Source organism: Silurus meridionalis, chromosome 24, assembly GCF_014805685.1.
Source record: "Silurus meridionalis isolate SWU-2019-XX chromosome 24, ASM1480568v1, whole genome shotgun sequence".
Lineage (NCBI taxonomy): Eukaryota > Metazoa > Chordata > Actinopteri > Siluriformes > Siluridae > Silurus > Silurus meridionalis.
This window is the reverse complement of record NC_060907.1, coordinates 1360197-1380196: the sequence shown is the minus strand read 5'-3', so window position 1 is coordinate 1380196 and position 20000 is coordinate 1360197. Positions and strand designations below refer to the sequence as shown.

At 40.7% G+C, this 20000-nt stretch overlaps 2 protein-coding genes and 1 long non-coding RNA gene across 5 annotated transcripts in view; 1 reads left to right on the top strand and 2 right to left on the bottom strand.

Annotated features, from left to right (window-relative positions):
* The window catches only part of LOC124377838, a 3391-nt gene extending 1152 nt beyond the window's left edge, over positions 1-2239 (top strand). The window contains exons 1-3 of the mRNA XM_046837148.1: positions 1-90; positions 823-856; positions 1037-2239. The exon at positions 1-90 is cut by the window's left edge and continues 1152 nt beyond it. Of these exons, the coding sequence (XP_046693104.1) occupies positions 1-90; positions 823-856; positions 1037-1449 (537 nt within the window). The 3' untranslated portion in view covers positions 1450-2239. The remainder of the gene's footprint in view (positions 91-822; positions 857-1036) is intronic.
* LOC124377839 overlaps positions 1-5678 on the bottom strand; it is a 7241-nt gene extending 1563 nt beyond the window's left edge. The window contains exons 1-4 of one of the 3 annotated variants that reach the window (XR_006924119.1): positions 5643-5678; positions 5344-5531; positions 3157-3238; positions 1-83 (exon numbers count right to left, since the gene is read on the bottom strand). The exon at positions 1-83 is cut by the window's left edge and continues 52 nt beyond it. This is a non-coding gene — a long non-coding RNA (uncharacterized LOC124377839). Of the gene's footprint in view, positions 84-3156; positions 3239-5343; positions 5605-5642 lie in introns of those variants that run through there. The other 2 variants (XR_006924117.1, XR_006924118.1) reach the window with 2 other exon arrangements.
* An 8102-nt stretch (positions 5679-13780) lies between these two features.
* The window catches only part of LOC124378078 (tumor necrosis factor ligand superfamily member 10), an 8736-nt gene continuing 2516 nt past the window's right edge, over positions 13781-20000 (bottom strand). Inside the window, exons 2-6 of the mRNA XM_046837578.1 lie at positions 19088-19123; positions 18969-18996; positions 18756-18818; positions 14905-15136; positions 13781-14696 (exon numbers count right to left, since the gene is read on the bottom strand). Coding sequence (XP_046693534.1) covers positions 14528-14696; positions 14905-15136; positions 18756-18818; positions 18969-18996; positions 19088-19123 — 528 coding nt within the window. The 3' untranslated portion in view covers positions 13781-14527. The remainder of the gene's footprint in view (positions 14697-14904; positions 15137-18755; positions 18819-18968; positions 18997-19087; positions 19124-20000) is intronic.

The following is a 20000-nucleotide window of genomic DNA, read 5'->3' as shown; positions in this document are numbered from 1 at the left end:
ACCGAGAGCCTCACGCGCAATGCCGAACCCATCATAGCGGGTCTGAGCCAGCATCGGGGAGGAGTACCGGACCTGGGACCGTCCTACAAGGTACATACAGCTTTATTTACAGCTTATTAAGTCTGCATAGTAAACAACACGTTCATTCCTGTTCCCTGCACCTTACACCCCATTCCCTACACCATATTCCCTACACCATATTCCCTACATCCTTTTCCCTAAACCCCATTCCCTACACCCTATTCCTTACCCCATATTCCCTACATCCTTTTCCCTACACCCCATTCCCTACACCCTATTCCTTACCCCATATTCCCTACACCCCATTCCCTACATCATATTCCCCACATCCCATTCCCTACACCTAAGTCCCTACACCCCATTCCTTACACCCTACTCACTACTCCCTACACCTTAGTCTTTACACCTTCTTCCCTGCACCCTACTCCATATTCCTCACTCTTTCCTCCTTGAGTTACTTCCTCCACATGTCACTTCCTGCCAGATGTAAACACAGTGAACCTGAATCGCTCCTCAGCTCCAATAAATCCACTTGTTTGCACAGTTTTACATTTTTTTGGACACAAGAACGAACATTAAGCACCAGTCCCATGATTAACTCCAGCATGAGCACTTCATTAAGTAATTAATGAAATGGCACTCGTAATGTTTGTGCCGCTGCTGATGGGTCTGATTGCAAGATTTGGCATGTTCTCAGTCCTGCAGCACCGGGGATGTGGGTGTGACCCGTTATACAGTGAGCGGTGAGCAGAAAATGTCGCCTGTCATTAAAGTCTTTGTATTTCTCTTTATTTCTTCCAGATGGAGAATTTCGCCTACTTGAATACCGATTCCAGTAAGTTCTCACTCTCACTTTGGGGGTTTTAGAAATGCCTTTAGATACCACACTGCTTTGATCTGCATTAACTGGGGGATATTTATGGGGTTGCCTTCCCTTCCTATAAACAGCTCTCTTATGTTCTCTGTACACTGCTCATGAGTTCTAACTGTCTCTCTGTGAATTGTTTTCTTGCAGGTGAGCTAAAAAACGGTAGTATGCTGTGGCACCCCATCAAGTACGGAAACACCACCAGCGTAGGCAAACGCTACGAGTACATTTCAAACCAGGGAGTGCTGAAGATGAAGCAGGAAGGCACCTACTTCCTGTACGCCCAGCTCAACCTGACCTGCACCGGCCCCTGCGCTAACGGATCCCTCAGCATTATCTTCAATGATGAGAATTTGACCGAGCAGCTGTACTGCTCAATTCATCTCCACCTTCCCAAGACACCATCGGGGCATTTAGTGGAGAAATGTTGGACCGTGATGCCTCGGGTTGCAGCCAACACCCGACTCATGGCCAGGATGCACGCCCGCGTGGTACCCAAGGCATGGAGGCTCGACCTGAACCACTCCGGGTTCGGCATTTTCCTGGTGGACGGGTCTTAGAGGGAGGCGGAGCAGAAACCTGGGTGGGAAACTGACATGTGAAAGCGTGTGCTATTATAGGGTGCTGACTCAAACCATGCTTGAAACCAAAGAAGAAAAAGCAACAACCTCAAGCGTCTTCATTTTTGCACTTTTGAAATGCGCTGAAGATAAACGTACTCCTGTGTCATGACTGCGTACTAACGTATAACTGTTGCTTCTTTTGTATGGGAAGCTCACGTGACGGAGGATCCGAGCAAGGACATTTCTCACCCACAGACGTTTCTGATCACGTTTAAGCTTCGGGATGTCGTGTTACGTGTCCTGGATATTGCAGTATATTAGCATGTGTTGTCCAAGTGACGCTGCTTTCTCAGGAAGAACTTTTTACAGAGCACTATTTATATATTTTTATATGATCATAATCTATTTATATACTATTTCTATGTATGTACGTATATATTTATGCATTGTTTTGTTTTGCTAAACTGTTGTACTGTAAGACAGCAGGGATTATTTTACTGTTACACAGTAGCCGAAGAGTATTCATCACTACAGATGTACGGCCACCATGCTGGCTAGCGACAGGCACCGAGCGCTAATCACGCTCAGTAATTCAGTGCCTGGATTAAAGAGCTCAGGCGTCCTGTACGTGTCTTCACCACGACCTGGCGAGATTTATGTAATGTCTCTCTGACTGAGACTTTCCATGTGATTGTTAATTTATATTCAGGAATATTATGCTAATACATCATCAATAAAAGGACTTCATTACAGTGAAACCTCTGAGTCTCTGAGTCCACATAAATTATCTCCATTTGTTGTGGACGTGTTCCTGCACCCACACACCCTATACACTGCAATATAAGGCCAAAAGTATGTGCACCCTATATATTAATAGTTAGGGTTAACCCTTTCTTCTGAAGATAAAGAGATCCCCAAACACTTGCTGTAGCGCCATAAAGCCATGGTTGAAGGTTGGAGTGGAGGAACTTAAATAACCTGGACAGACCTTGACCTGCTGAATCCACCTGAACACCTTTGGGACAAACTGCAACGTCTCAAACGTCCCACCATTAGTGTCTATATACACATTTAATCTCAAACCTATGCCCTAAGATCTAATAGCAAAGCCTTCACAGAAGAGTGGACCTTATTATAACGGTGAAGAAGGGGGGGGTGGGGGTTGGTGATGGACATGGTGATGATGCACATACTTTTGCCTATTATAGTTTAGTGCATAATATCATGGATAGCAGAAGAAGAAGAAGCTTCTGTACAGAGATTTGTTTACGTCACCATTTCTTTTTGCTTACTAATAAAATATTACGTCATTAGCGCATTTTTGTCGGTAGCTGTGCCCTCGGTTTAGTTCTCCATTTTGCCCTCTAGTGGAAGAACAGAATAAAGCATTCTGAATTCTTTCAGTTTGATTCCGTTCATGTCAACAACTATAGATGTGAAATCCACATGGTGGACCACAACATTCCCTTTACCCATATACTCTTTACACCTCTGTGTGTCTTTAACACCCCTGCACTAGGGTACATTTATTCACCTGACCCTACTGTGTGTATTGCACGGTTTTACAGATGGACCTGTTTCAAATCACACATATTCTACACTATATAGGCGATATAATCAACCATGTGACACCAGTGTCTGACAGTTCGGATTTTAACTATAGACAAGCATATCAGCAAAAACATCACTGTAACGCTGCAATACCTTATAGTGCAGTGTATTGTGCAGACACGCCTTGTTTACGGTGCACGGGACATCATGACAGTGTGGAGACTCCCTCTCGTGGCTGATTAGGGAACAAAGGACAAAGCGTCAAAATTTGATTTTTTTTTAACCGTAGCGTTAGTTGTAATGATAACTACTGCATTATAGACACTATACACTGCATTATAAACACTATATACTGTATTATAGACACTATACACTGCATTATAAACACTATATACTGCATTATAGACACTATACACTGCATTATAAACACTATATACTGCATTATAGACACTATATACTGCATTATAGACACTATACACTGCATTATAAACACTATATACTGCATTATAGACATTATATACTGCATTATAAACACTATATACTGCATTATAGACACTATACACTGCCTTATAGAGACTATATACTGCATTATAGACACTATACACTGCATTATAGACACTATATACTGCATTATAGACACTATACTGCATTATAGACACTATACACTGCATTATAGACACTATATACTGCATTATAGACACCATATACTGCATTATAGACACTATATACTGCATTATAGACACTATACACTGCATTATAGACACTATATACTGCATTATAGACACTATATACTGCATTATAGACACTATACTGCATTATAAACACTACTGCATTATAGACACTATACTGCATTATAAACACTATATACTGCATTATAGACACTATATACTGCATTATAAACACTATATACTGTATTATAGACACTATACACTGCATTATAAACACTATATACTGCATTATAGACACTATACACTGCCTTATAGAGACTATATACTGCATTATAGACACTATACACTGCATTATAGACACTATATACTGCATTATAGACACTATATACTGCATTATAGACACTATACACTGCATTATAGACACTATATACTGCATTATAGACACTATATACTGCATTATAGACACTATACACTGCATTATAGACACTATATACTGCATTATAGACACTATATACTGCATTATAAACACTACTGCATTATAGACACTATATACTGCCTTATAGACACTATACACTGCATTATAGACACTATACACTGCCTTATAGACACTATACACTGCATTATAAACACTATATACTGCCTTATAGACACTATACACTGCATTATAGACACTATATACTGCATTATAGAGACTATATAATACTATGCTGTATATCTTGTATATATAAGTATTAATCTCTGTAAACCTACAATTTGATCATAAATAAAAATGTATAAAAAAAATTTATATAATGAAAAAAGTATTTACATTTGAAATTTTTTAATTTTAATATTAAGGTTTATTTTAAATAACTGTCAATTGTTTTAGTTTATAATTATCATCACTTTATTCAAAATGAATTATAGAATTTTTGAAACCATTGTCTATACTTTGTTATTAAAAGTATGATTATTATATATGTAATTTCTAAGTAAAAAATGTTTATTTAAAAGAGAGTAAACTTGAACAGGTTAATGGAAAGAGCTCTGTGGGTTTTGGAGATGCCTCGTCTAGACACTGGGGCTCGAGGCTACAAACAGGTTTGAGACAATTTCCATCATTAAAAGTGCTTTATAAATAAAAATGATGAAATAAAAAAACTCCTGTCACTTGTTAGATTTATCACTCCAGTGCAAACACCAGACACCAAAAATGTCTCAGTGGATGAAGGAGCTGAAGCTGCAGTTACACGCTGGGATTTAAGGTGCTGAGGTCAGTAGGTGATGAGATGTTGCATGGCGTGGGGCATGTGGAAGTGAAGTGATGTTACGGGTGGTAAGTGACGTACACGTGGAAGTGAGAAGAGTGACAGCAGCTTCCCGGTCTATCTTTATTACAGAGTGTGATTTCCGTAGCGCCCTCCTGCTGCCCTGAACTGGAAACCTGCGTTAATAAAGGCCGGAAGTTTCCGAAACCAGTGGCAAGGGGGAAATTGAGCACACACACACACACATACACACACACATACACACACACACACACACACACACACACACACACACACACACACACACATATTCTCTCACACACTCAAATGGGTACACGTCACTTACTGTCAGCTCAGCTAGCAAGGTTTCAGTTCTACAGACATTTTGTATACACACACACACACACACACACACACACACTCACCTGTTTAACATTCTTTTTTTTAGTTCTTTTGGTTCTGTCTCTAATTCTTTAGAAGTTCATCCCAGTGTTCCACCAACAAAGTTCCTCACACCTTGTAATAAAATCCAAATTGACGAATTTCCTGCTCAGGTTCCACTGCAGATCTGGAATATGTTCCCGGGGAAAAACCAGTCAGTCCATTACGAGGCCTGTTTAGAAAATGACAGGTTAGGTTATGATTAGGCGTGTGGGAAGCTGATCTTAAGATGACACGGCAGGATGACTTTGTCTTCCTTTGAAGAGAAACAGTGCGGCTTTACCTAGACCTTTACCTCCTTCTCCACACTTCCGCTCTGCCATCGCTCTCAAAGTTTAACCACTTCATGGAAAGTGGTAACGAGCTGAACTCAGCCGAACTGGCGTTTTAATTCACCGCACATTTGGTGCTCACATTTCACACTGTTGGTCAGGTATGAAATAATGAAGTACATCCTGTGGTCCGGATTACAAATGACATCTATAATAAAAGAAGGCATTAAACGAAGATGAGGAGAAGGAGTGCAGGAAAGACAGGGTAAAGGAATGAACTCTTGCTGTGCAGACATTTTTCCTGCATTGATGCACCAATTTTGAGGAACAAAACTACACTTCCTCAGAAGAGCCACATCTGCTGTCTGAGACCGAGGGACAAAGAGATAAAGAAAAAAACAGAATGAAAGACAGGCAGAGAGATGGACAAAGAGACAATCAAGGCAGTCAGGGCTGCAGACAAAAACACAGAAAAAGACAGACGGACAGAATGAATGAGAAACACACAGTCAGACGAAGATAGTTGATGGTCCAGGGTTCAGTACAGGTTTTGATGGACCAGGTTTAACGTTGGGTTTTTGATTTTTTTTTTATCAAAGAAGGAGGAAAAGCACTTTGAAACATTTTTAAAATGCAGCATATCAAATCTAAGACAATTTTATGACCAGAAATTTCATAAAATCCTTTTCAATGGCAAGAGTTTACTTCAGCTTCTCGGCTGAACCTGCGTATTTTGTCCAATGAAATGTGTTTAAAAAAGTAATGACTTCTGTTAAACCTTCAAATCAAGTCTGCTCTTCTATCAACACTAACCTCATCACTCTTCCACACCACACCTTCACAATATCAATGTGTCAAGACCCAGACGAGTCCAAAGCCAAATGCTAAATAATCTGAGACAAGTCAAGTCAAGAAGCTTTTATTGTCATTTCAACCATATATAGCTGATGCAGTATGCAGTGAAATGAAACAATGTTCCTCCTGAACCCAGGTGCTACATATACACAATAGACAATACAGAAACACAGTTCAAGACTTAACTCAAGTTCCACCATAAGTTAGTCTAATAGGGAAAGACGTGTCACACGTGTCAGGGGTTAAAAATCTAAATTTTAATTGACCAAATATCCAGTTGCTGCTCCAGCGATGATTTAAGTACAGTAACTCAGTAAGCCACAGGATCTGCAGGACAACATGAATAGATCTGTGGAGAAAACAAGAGTGAGTGGGTGATTCTTACAAAAATATCTTCCCCCCCTTTACCCGGGCATATCAGAGAGGAAGAAAAGGTCTCAATTGTACAATTCCTCTGCCTCAATGGCCACCATGTGATGATTCATCTCCGGCTGACTTCTTTTTCTGAATCATAGGGCAGACCTTCAGACCTTCCTGTCACAGAAACCACAACTGTTAAAAAGAAATTAAGGAGATCTTACATGCTTTAGCATTCTTCCTTCACGCAACAATTCCTGTGCTCATACTGATGTTTATCTTTCTTCAACCATTTGTTCAACTTAAATATATTTATTCAGTTGAACTCAACAGTTTACAATTTAATGCCAAAGATGATGGAAATAATGTAGCTCTGATGTAGTGATGTAGTTTTACTGGCTCATTCTCCAGCTTACAGTTCCAGGAACAGTCCAGTATCATTCTTTTTTTCATTTTATTCATTTCTTTCTTCATTTTTTTTAGGGACCAGAGATGAGTACAGGTTTTTTGGTGGACCAGGCTTGAATGCAGTATCGGATAGCCCATGGCTGATTGCAGGTTTTTGGTGGACCAGAGATGAGTATGGCTTTTTTAGATGAACCAATACTGATTGTGGACTTTAAAGTGCAGTTTTTTTTTTAAATAGACCAAATTACAGTAAAGATTTTTGGTTTGCACCAAACAAAGTAGTAGCAAAAGTATTGCAGAAACATCTTTGCAGAAAATGTTTGCAGAAACATCCATCATTATGATGAATTGTGGGAGAGGCTAAATGACCTTGGCTTGCTTTGAGGACCAGGCCTCCAGACCTCGGCGTTGCCTGAGGCAGATGGACGGAGGATGCGGCATCAAAAGCGGTGCACAAGGAGGCGGAAGTGCAGAAAGTGAGCGGAGGGCTAGTGCCATGTTAAAGGCTAACCCTAGCCCCCCTGCTCTACAATCAATCCTGCTAGCAAATGTCTGATCTCTGGACAATAAATTGGACTACATCAGACTTCAGCAAGCTACTTGGCATGAGTACAGACACTGCTGCATCTTTGTTTTCACAGAGGTGTGGCTGAGCAACAGAGTTCTAGAAGCCGCCATTCTTTTGGACAGGCTAGCCGGGTTTCGTGTCAACAGAAATGCAGCTCTGTGTAAGTAAGACTCCTGGCGGCGGACTGTTTACAACAACATAGAATGGTTGTCCTTGTTTCTTCCTGCTGCTCACTGCTGGTGGAGTTTATGGTTGTGAGATGTAGACCTTTTTTTTACCCTGGAAATATTGTGCTCGGACTGTACATTCCGTACACAATGCTAAGGAGGCACTCTATGTACTCTACGGTTCTATAAGGAATATTGATTGTTACTGGAGGTTTCAACTATGCAAATATCAGGAATGTGCTCCCTAAATTGCACCAGAATGTGGACTTTGCAACCAGAGGAAAAAACATGCTGTATGTTGTTTAAACAAACATCCTGGGCGCATACCGGGCAAAGCCCCGCCACCACCTCGGCTATTCAGACCACATCTCTGTTATGCCGATCACAACATACAGACAACTCAGCGTTCAAGACCAGTATAAAAGCAGGTGAGAACCTGGCCAGGCTCTGTGCTTTTCCGGACTGCTTTGAATGCACTGACTGGGACATGCTTAAGGAGGCTGCACCCAATGGCAACTTCACTTAGAGAAGTACACATCATCAGTGACCAGCTACATCAGCAAGTGCATTGACCAGAAACCATGAATGACTCGAGAGGTGCGTGCACTCCTGAAGCCCCAAGACTCTGCATTCAGGGGAAGGTGACAAGGCAGGGTCAAACTGTCCTGGGCCATCAGAGAGGCAAAGCGTGCATATGCTGAGAGTATCCACAAACACTTTACGGACAGCGGCGACACAAGGTGCATGTGGTAGGTCATCCAAGCCATCACCAACTACAGGACATCATCATTTGTCTGCGACATGGCGGCACGGAAGACCAATTCTTCTCCCAACAACCTTTGCTTTGCCTGTGCTTTGTATCTCCACTGTTGAAATGAGGAAAGCTCTAAACAGAGTCAACCCACAGAAAGCTGCAGGACCAGACAACATTCTTGGCAGAGTGCTTAAAGGGTGTTCAGACCAACTGGCATATGTTCTCACTGACACCTTCAACATGTCTCTGAGCAGTGCTGTTGTCCCAACATGCCAAACATCCTTTTATTATGAAGAGCTTCAAAAGGCTTGTCATGAGGCACATAAAGACCCTGCTGCCTGTAATACTGGCAGTATTTACTGCAGTTCCCATACCACCAAACTGCTCCACCGACGACACCATCTCCACCACATTCCACCTGGTTCTCACTCACCTGGAAAACAAGAATTTATACTTATGAATGCTGTTCATAAACTTCAGTTCAGCATTCAACACTACCATTCATCTGTAACCAATTGAGAAGATAAGCCTGTAGGCCCAAACATATTCCACTGTAACTGGATCCTGCACTCCTAGACCTCCTAGCATTCCAGATCACAAACAGTATCTCCAGCACCATCACACTGGGCACTAGGGCCCCTCAGGGCTGTGTACTCAGTCCCCTGCTGTTCACCCTGCTGACTCACAACTGTGTAGCAATGCACAGCTCCAATCACATCATTAAGTTTGCTTGACACCACCGTGGTGGGTCTCATAGGCAAGAACAACGAGTCTGCATACAGAGAGGAGGTGCAGAGGTTAACAAACTGGTGTAAAAGCCACCAGCATTGTGGTTGATCACACACACCCCTCACATACACACACCACTCACACACACCTCACACATACCCTCATACACACCCTCACACACACACACACACACACACACACACACACCTCACACACACACACACACACACACACACCCCTCAAACATACCCCTCACGCACACATACACCTCACATGCACCAATCACACACATTCTTCACTCTTCTGCCATCTGGAAAGAGGAACAGTAACATTCGGGCTTCACATCCAGACTGTGTAACAGTTTTTTCACCACAAGCCAACAGACTCTCAACATGAAGGACCTGAACTGAACTTGACACACACTAAACTGGACACACACTGAACTGGACACAATCACAATCAATGAGAAAATAAAAACTCTGCAACACTGCATCTGTTTGTGAATGTGAGAAAAAAGACCATGTTTAGCTAAACCAATAGTCAAGACCAAGCTGAGTCCAAAGCTAAATAAGTTAAAGTTGCAATAAGGAAAGGTGACACATAGCAGGTGAAACTATTAAGGAAAAGAAGAATTCCATGGCCACATATTCAGTCGCATGAGTGGAAAGGAGGCACCATTGAGTAGAGATGATTTGGGTGCAGGTGCAGTAATTCTGTAACCATGGGGTCTGCAGAACAAAAGTGAAAATGTCTACAGAGTGAGAAAAAAGTGAGTGGGTGGTTTCTTGTCAAACCTTTTTTTTTTCCTGTGACAATCATTTCTTTCTCTGTCTCGCTTTCGGAAGACATAAAAATAAAAAAGCGTTGCAGTTGTTTGTTTGCGGCTGCGTTATGGAAACTTCAGCAGAGCCTGCAGAAAACCACTGAGTCAGCATTGTTTAGTCTGAACCCATCCTCCCCCCATTTTCCTTCCCCTGCATCCTCTTTCTCTCTTTCTCTCTCTCTCTCTCTCTCTCTCTCTCTCTCTCTCTCTTTCACCACTTCCTCTTTCACATATTTTGATCTCTCTCTCTCTCTCTCTCTCTCTCTCTCTCTCTCTCTGCACCGTGTGTGTGGGTGGAGGTTGCGAAAGTAAGAAACGCAGATGAAAGACAGAGATAACCTGATTGTGAGGACGCTACATGCATTTTAACACCGTTTTTAGAACGTGCTGTATTTTTAGGGTGCAATGGACTTTCCTGCACCATTTGATGTTTCATTGTTGCAGTAGTGATAAGTGTGATGTAGGTCGCTTTCATTCTTCATCCGCACTCCATGATGAAATATTATTAATACGTGCTATTATTATCATCACCATCTCCTTCGTCATCGTCGTCATCGTCATCCTTAATGTCATTCCTTCCACTTTTGTTGCTTCTGAATTCCAAATTAAGTGTCATGTCGAAACATGGCTGACTCATGGTAATTCACTGATCTTATCTAATACCCTACACTACAAATCGATTTCACTCTTCGTGCTGACTGCAGAACAAGTCTGAACAGTCGTCAGGCTCTAATACCGGCAGAGTTCAACCGCAACTATGTTTCATTGCCTGTAAAGTTCTGCGACGTTTCCAAGGCAGGACTAATTCAAATTAAACTTGCCACACTTAAACTTCCACATAATGACGGATGTCCTGATTCACCTTAACGGCTTGTACTTATTACATTACATCAAAACCATTTGATCGGAACTTGGCCAGCTTTCCACATACGGACACGTATTTTGTTTAGACGTGAACCGTTATCTGTAAAACTGGCTGAAACCTGAATCTTCATCTATGCAACTCCTCATATTCTGACTAAACTAACAGATTCCCATTCCTCCTGCCACCTCCCCAGTAGGTGAAGGCCTTATGAAGGAGGTGACAGCTCAGTGGTTAAAGCACTAAACTCTGGGTCAAGAGATTACAAGTTTAAATCCCAGGACCACCAAGGTGCCCCTGCTGGGCCCCTGGGCAAGCCCCTTAACCCTCGGTTGTAAGTCACTCTGGATAAGGGCATCTGCCAAATGCCATGAATGTGGAGAGGAGTTAAGGGTGGTGAGGTAACAATTATGCCTTCTTCTACAGCAGCAGGGTTCTTAACATTCTTAACATTTTTAACAAACTCACTCACTCAGGAGTAGCAGACAAAGTCCTCAAACATCAAACCACTCTGCATTGTTTCTCACATCAACACCCACTCAACATTTCCATCCCGAGAGTTCTCACAGCTGACGTATTTCATCATGTATCAAAAGTTTCTCCTGCAGGCCATCGCAGGTTTTTCCTCATCGTAAATCTCCTTCATCTCGCAGTTTAAAGCTCTTGCACTTAGTGAAAATAACATGATAGTGTTACGGTAATGATTTCTTCTAAACTGCGAAACTGTTCTAAGCGAGCCGTGAAGCCGTAACGTTACCCGCAGTGACGCCTCTCAGCACGGTGTCAGGTTCACTTTGATCATTTGCAGCTGTGTAAAAACGCTCCATGCAACGCTCCAGAAGCTTGAGGAAAAGCAAAGCAGCACAGATTTGTTCTGGTGCACGTGTGTAAGAGCCAGAAGATTTCCAGAAGATTGCTAATTGTTTACATGTACAGTATTTATTTTAGATTTTTATACACACAAAACACTCGAACATCCTTCTGTACTGCACTGGTCTGCACTACTGTGTTACTGCTTATCATTGTGTCATGATGTCTTTAGTGTTTTAGCACTGAAGGCTGCACATGTGCACTTTGTGTTGTTAGTTTAGAGTTGTGTGTAGTTCTTTTGTGTTCCTTTTGCTAATTGATGTTGTACGATGGAGCACCATGTTGTTTGGTTTCATTGTGTGCTGCACTGTATATATGGTTAAAATGATGCGAAACAAAAAAAGTAACTTTACAGAGATCAAGTCATCGTTGTGTTTCTGTGGTTTTCTTCTGAACATACCTCAGAGAGAACCTGGTGAGTAATGACAGAGGTCCCCATATCGGCAATTCAGAAGCGCTTGAACAATTGTGCAACAGTTTTGGAATATTTCTGCATGATTCATGAGATGATTCAAGTAGATGCTTGTGCTCTTCGTAGCTTATTCTTGTCAGACACACTCAAGTCTGCTCTTGAATAAACAATGTTTACAAGCCTACTGCACAAAACCCTCACACCATTTCTGTATCTCTTAATTAACCACTAATCATCCGTCTAATCCACAGGATCTGTTCACACTTCTACGCTGGCTCATTGCTCAGACGGATTGGTTTCCGAAAACCCGCAGAGGTCTAACATCTCAGAAAGTTGATCCTTCAGAAAGTTTTCCACAGACTCGACTTCCAGGTGATAAAACGGAGTGAAAACGTATAAGAGCTGCCTTTTAAATGCAACTGTTCCTCGATAGCACGTAAATAAACAGTTCTCAAAGGCCTAAACTGGATCAAACACAGTTGCTGAACTTTTGACACTGATGTTTATGATTTCTGTGATTAGGAGGACACGGGATTTGACTCAGAGTTGCTGAACTTTTGACACTGATGTTTATGATCTCTGTGATTAAGAGGACACGGAATTTGACTCGGATCTTAGAAAACCTTTGACATTTTAGTACGAAGTCGATGGTTTACTATGTGTTCTCACTCTGCTTCTTTCTCACTGTTTTTCTATTTAAAACTTTCTCTAGCTTTGATGTGCTTCTCCTATAGGTGGAGATCTGTACCAATCATCGTTCAATTCTTTACAGCAAATGACCAATCAGAAGACTAAATCATAAAGCAGCAGAACATTTTTTTTATAAGCTTCCTTCTAATTAGCACTTTGTTTTAAGCCATTCTTCAAAACTTTCCCTTGGTTTAAGAACATCTAAGGTTGTGTGATCATCTACACTTTATCCTGTAGGTGTTGTTGAATGTCTAAACACACCCATGTATTTCTTGTTAGCTTAGTCTGGTGTAGTTAGCTAGTTTTTGTGTGATGTTTTTAGCAGGTAGATTAAATACTGAAACATTCAGCCTGAGGTTGTCCATTTGTTTTCTATTTATTCTCCTGGCACTGTCCACATTCCCCTACTGATGAGACGAGCTGTGGCATTGTCATGCATCCTCTCCTACTTCTATGAACTATCAATGCTGTCCAACCAATCTGCAACATTATAGCTCCCCCTAGGCTTTCCAATAAAAAATGTAGCATTTTTAGCAGCTAGCTACAATAGTTTGCCATGAGTTCAAGTTATTATTTTCATTTTCGTCATTGCAACAACGCTAGCTAATAAAACACCTGTTCATTCATTCTTCTCACAGCCGTCCTACCACAACATCAAGCACATAGATTCATTTATTGTTTTAAAAGCATACAAACATGTGATCATTACAACAATATCTGTACCAAAAATAAACATCAAATAATATAACATTTAATGAGAAATACACTGTACGTAAATAAATAACGACTGCCTCCTTTGCCTCATCCATCAGTGAAAAGAGACCTCCTTGTAGGAGCTTTGTGGGGCAGATATGATTTGGTTTGAGGTACATTTTTTTATGTTAGCTATTAAAAAATAAGCTAATGTTCCTGTCAGGGTTTTAGAAATAGTTTGCATAAATTAAAGGAGATAGTCCTTTGAGCACCTCCTCCAGATGCTCTACACACTCAGCTCCAGAGGAGGATTTTGATCAGCATAGATTCAAAAGTTATATAAATAAAGGATAAATATATTATAAATTGTAGACTTTATCCAGCATTTCCAGAAGGTTTTGCACATCTGCAGCATGTCAGCTCTGTCTGCAACAGTGTGCAGCTTGAAGGTCAGTTTAGCAGCTCGTATCTCAATACATCACCATCTTGCTCTCGCTCTGATCTTTACTACATTAGAGTTCACTCAGATGAACGCTCTAGGGGTGCTGGTTTTGGCCCCACACCCGAGTGTGATGCTGTGGTTCACACCAGGACCTCACTGAGACGCAGTAAAATGCAGGTTATCAAATATTTCAATCTTAAATAGAATAGAATAAAAATAACATATGAAATTAAAGATGAAAAAAAATCATGAACAGTGTCCAAGTTCTAGATCATGAAACCACCGAAGAAGTTCTGTTTTGTCTCTGTGATCAAGCTGCTGTAATCGCTGACTGAAACGAACACCTTTTCCTTCTTGTGAAGCCTCAACACTCCACCAAGGTAACTGCTGAACTGGTTCTTCTCATGAGCCCTTTTCTGGTCCACACAACTGCGCCTGCAAACAAACATCACAAAAAACACACACATCACAACCACAGTGCAACCACAGGAACCACCCTAACCTTCCATCCTAACCTACTTTTCTAAACTGTTCAAAAACAGGAAAGGAACTTGCTGGAGCTTGTTCCGTTTAATACGTTTTCAAAGATCTCCTCGAACATATGTGCGTTTTGTTTGTAGTTAGCATACAGGTGTGAAGGTACCTTTTGTCCATCATGAGGTTGATCGGAATGTAGCTATAACGTGATGAGTTCAGCTTGATCTCGTGTGTGAAAGTGCTGCAGTTGATTCTGAAGGACACTTTGGAGAACAGGAAGTAGAAGCCGTCTTTAGGGATGATCAGGTTGCCATTGCTGTAACTAAGGCTGTGCCTGAATGCAGGAAAGCCACGCTCGTCCCAATCCATCATGGACATTCCAGATTTCAGAACTGCACCTAACACACATACACATATACATACACACACACACACACACACACACACACACACACACACACACACACACAAATGTCATCTATTTATTCAATCACAAGACGCTTTAGAAGAGCAGTGTGTGATGTTTAGTGCCCCCTGCTGCCCCCGAGGTGAACTGCAATGAACTAGAAACTGACTCCATCCTGTCTGCTGTATCTGCTGAAACCAACATCCTGCTTTCTCATGTCAAAGTTCATCAAATGCACATTCATTTCAATCTTTTTCTGCAACATGGACTTCCAGCAGCAACAGCAAGTGAGATGCTAAAATGGTCTCACCTTTTTTCTGTTATCTAGCTTTATGTTGTTTAATGTAGCACCATGGTTGTGGAGGAACGTTGTTTAATTTCACTGTGTACTGCATCAGCTATATATGGCTGGAATGACAATAAAAGCTTCCTGACTTGACTTTAATGCTCATACTGGGGATCCCTTAAACACACTCAGTGCTGTTGCTCTGGAATCTATCACATGCACACACTCTGATAATTATTAGAATTCTGGTACATAAAAAACAGCTGGATGAATTTGAAAGTGTTTAATGATATACTATCTTCTCAAATTCAGACGACATGTCAGACGACAATTCAAATCAACCCAAAACTGTTTTTTAAAGCAAAGGAGTGTAATGTTCTAGACCAGGCAGGTCAGTCACCTAAACTGAGAATCCAACTGAGCTAAAGTTCACACTTCAAACACAAATTACTCCAACAACATGCAAGAAGTGAAGACAACTGCAGTCAACCCAGACAGGGAAGGAGCAGGAGCATATGGAGATGTTTATGGGTTCCACACCTCCAGGAATTGATCAGACAGACAGACAGACAGACAGACAAATACATGTTATAGTATATAAATAAGTATAGAAAGTATAAAAAGAAGAAAGAGATGTGGTGTGTACAGATTTGGTGGAGGTGTGATCGAGTGGTGCAGAAGAGTGTTTGTGGAAGCATTGCTGATACACCAGCGGACTTGAGGGTAATTAAAGTGAAGTGTGAATGGCATTCGGTGGAAGTGTGTATGGTTGTCAACAGTTTATGTCGGTCAAACTGAAATATTGCTGAGTGATTAAACCCTAAGACTGGCTTTGTGCAGCGTTGGAACAAACAACCTCCTGTAGCAATCATTTCAACAGCCTTCATATTCAGATTGTAAAGATTTCCCCCTCGCATACTGCTGTAGCAAAGACTGCACTGCCTACCACAGACTGGTAGAGGGTGTCCAACATCTTACTGCAAACATTAAGGGACCTGAGCTCAGTAAAAATAAAAAAACCTGGTCTGCTTATCATTTTTTATATACAGCTTCTTAGCTTGTTGAGGTCCACGCCAGGGTATCTATAGGTTCATCATCCTGACATATGTTGGAGATGGAGCTGGTTGCTGTCCTTTTCCTTTTATAGTCCACCACAGTTTCACGGGTCTTGGCCACACTGAGGAGCAAATAGTTTTCAAAAAATGTTTATCAGGTCCCTGTTCTCCTCCTCCTCCTCTCCATGCCTTATGCACTTGACCACCACAAAAATTTCTGAAAGTGTCAGAGGTCTGACCCGTACTGAACATCTGCAGTGCAGAGGGTAAAAAGGAAAAGGGGAAAGAAGGAAAAAGAAGGAGAAAAGCATTATTCCTTGTGATGCTCCAGAACTGCTCGGTCGGCTCTAAGACGTGCAGGAACCCAGACGTACATCTTGGGGTCTGTCCGACAAGTAGATAGTGACCCAGGAGATTGTAGATGTGCTCACCTTCATGCATTCCATTCATTTATGTGGTTTATTTTTATTTTCTAAGAACCAGTTTTGGGGATGTTTTGTCCACGTCCTCCAGACACCACAAACTGGCTTGTTGTCAGGGCATCCAGCGGCATCACGCAACACTTTTAGCATGTGACTTTTAGCATGTGATACAGCAGCAACCAGAAATTACATCAGTCATTGATCTTAAAAGGGGGAACTCATTGGTTTAGACATTGGACTTTTGACTTTGCTCACAGCTACTTTACATAATATTATAATCCCTTTAGTTGTTTTGGATAAGGGCAAAATCAATAAAAGAAAATATACAATCTTTACAATATAATAAAATAAATATGCAAACTGCTGCTCCTCTGATGCTGAGTTCATATTCTCAATTCATATTTTCTCCATTTTGAATTATGAATATGATTTGGGTCAGAGTTCACCAGACTAAAACTTTTGCATATGTCAAGTCAAGTCAAGTCAAGTTTATTTCTATAGCACTTTTCACAACAGACATTGTCTCAAAGCAGCTTTACAGAAATCAACAGTTAAAGTGAATGATGTGTGTTTATCCCTGATGAACAGCCATGGAGACTGTGGTGATGGAAAAACTCCCTTAGATGTTCTGAGGAAGAAACCTTGAGAGAAACCAGACTCAAAAGCAGAACCTCATCCTCATTTGGGTGACATCAAGAGTGTGATTATAGTCTTTAAACACTACAGAACACTGGAGAGAGAGAGAACTAACATGAGTGTTTATGATTAGATTATGAGTGATGTTCTTCCTACAGTCTTTTACAGTCATTTGTGGTTATAAAACCAGGAGCTACTGAGCAACTCATATAATATATGCAGTGTGTTTCCAGCGTTTGCATCAGTGTTATATTGAAGTCTATGGATCAATGAAAGGGTAGTGCAGTCATGGTCATATTAGTCATTTTTCTCTGTCAGAACACCTAAACTTTGAGAACTGACTGTTGTGCGAAATCAATCCCCGTCTTAATACGAACATTATGATGCAGTGGCTGCAGAAACCATTAACAAAACTCAACAACAACACAATTCAACAGGTCTCCTTTCACTGTAGCCACAGCTGCCTACCCACATACATCATCTCTAGCAGAAGCATCGATATTCACCTCATCACATCACCTCGGGGTTTCCTGCTTTTCTGTGCATTTCTGTCCATTTCTAGACATTTTCTTGTGTATTATGATTTTCCTGAGGATTTGAAATGAAGGCAAATTGTATGTTTTTGTGTAAATTCTACAGGAAAGAAAATACAAAAGTAACTGTTTACAACTGACCTTTTCTCAGCTTTTCTTAAAAAAAAAAGTCTGTCTTGTAAATGTCCTTGTAAGTGTATCTGCGATTAAATCAGTTTCTTTTTCTCTGTCGGTTGTTGTGAAATTAAAATCAATCAATCCAATCAATTGCTGAAGTGATCAGACGCCTGCTAGACGGCCTCATGGTGGGCAATCTAAAATCTGCTTGGTTACAGCAACAACTGTAACTGTATGCTGCAAGCACAGACGTGTTCATTTTTCTGATTTAAAATGGAATCAGATTGATAAAATATAACATACAGACGCTACTTGCAGCAACACACCTGAGAGAAACAATATGAAATGAAGAGAAAAGACTATTGGGAATAATTTAATACATACTCATTGATTTATATACGGAGAAAGGTGTGTCTGTGAGTGTGTAGTTTGTATGTATTGCTTGTACAGTATATAGTGTAGTGTGCTGTGTAGTATATAGTGTAGTGTGGATGTTAAATTGTGTGTGTGTGTGTGTGTGTGTGTGTGTGTGTGTGTGTGTGTGTGTGTGTGTGTTTCTCACCATGTTTGTAATGGAAGAATGCTGCAGGTTTGGTTACCAGATTCGGCTGAGACGGCATGATTTCTAGAAAGTGTGTAAATAAACCGCAAACCTTATCTCGGGTTATAAAATACACATCTACAACACATCTATATTAATAGGGTGTGTATGTGTGTGTGTGTGTGTGTGTGTGTGTGTGTGTGTGTGTGTGTGTGTGTGTGTCTGTTTACGTACCAGCCTCATTCTGAGTTTGGTTTTCTCCCTGGTAATAAAGCAGCATAATTAGTCTTCTAAGTACACACACACACACACAGTATAAGAATGATATATACTGTATATCATGTCATACTCACAATAAACTTGGAAGTCCGACTGATGTGTGGTGTTGTCTGGGAGAAAAACATAAGAAGATGATGAATTGACAATTAGAACCATAGATAGATAGATAGATAGATGATAGATAGATAGATAGATAGATAGATAGATAGATAGATAGATAGATAGATAGATAGATAGATAGATAGATAGATAGATAGATAGATAGATAGATAGATAGATAGATATGATTGTGAGGTGTGTGTGTGTGTGTGTGTGTGTGTGTGTGTGTGTGTGTGTAATATGTATATAGTGTGGTCATGTATACTGTATAAATATGTTCATTGTTCTGTTATTGAGATTATAAAAGTATTTTATATTAACAAAAATTAAAATATATGTCTACTCTGTATATTAGGTTAAATCTAATGTCTAAAATCTCACACACACACACACACACACACACACACACACACACACACACAGAGCCTCACATGGTTTCAATGAGGTCACAACTACACCAGATAGTACTTGAAGTTCTGCTAGCTAACACAAACTTTTTTGCATTTGCATCAGCTACGCTAATCTTATTTCCACACCTGAGGATTTCACAACCTCATTTTACACTCCAATAAATGCCTTTTCTGATCTGTAGCTACAACCAATTACTTTCTTAACACACTTATAAACAACATGTACCCCCATTTTACATTTTACACAATGAGGAAACTGTACGGCTTTGTGGAGACCTTTTCCAGAGTCCAGATTCATTCAGCCACAAGGGTGTTACTAAAGTCAGGTACTGATGTAGGTGAGAAGGCCTGAGTGCAGTCAGCGTTCACATTCGTCCCAAAGGTGTTCAATAGGATTTATAACTTTATAGCAGGAGATCCTTCACTCATGTGAAGCAGATCTTCTTGGAGCTGGTTTTGTGCACAGGGACATTGTCAT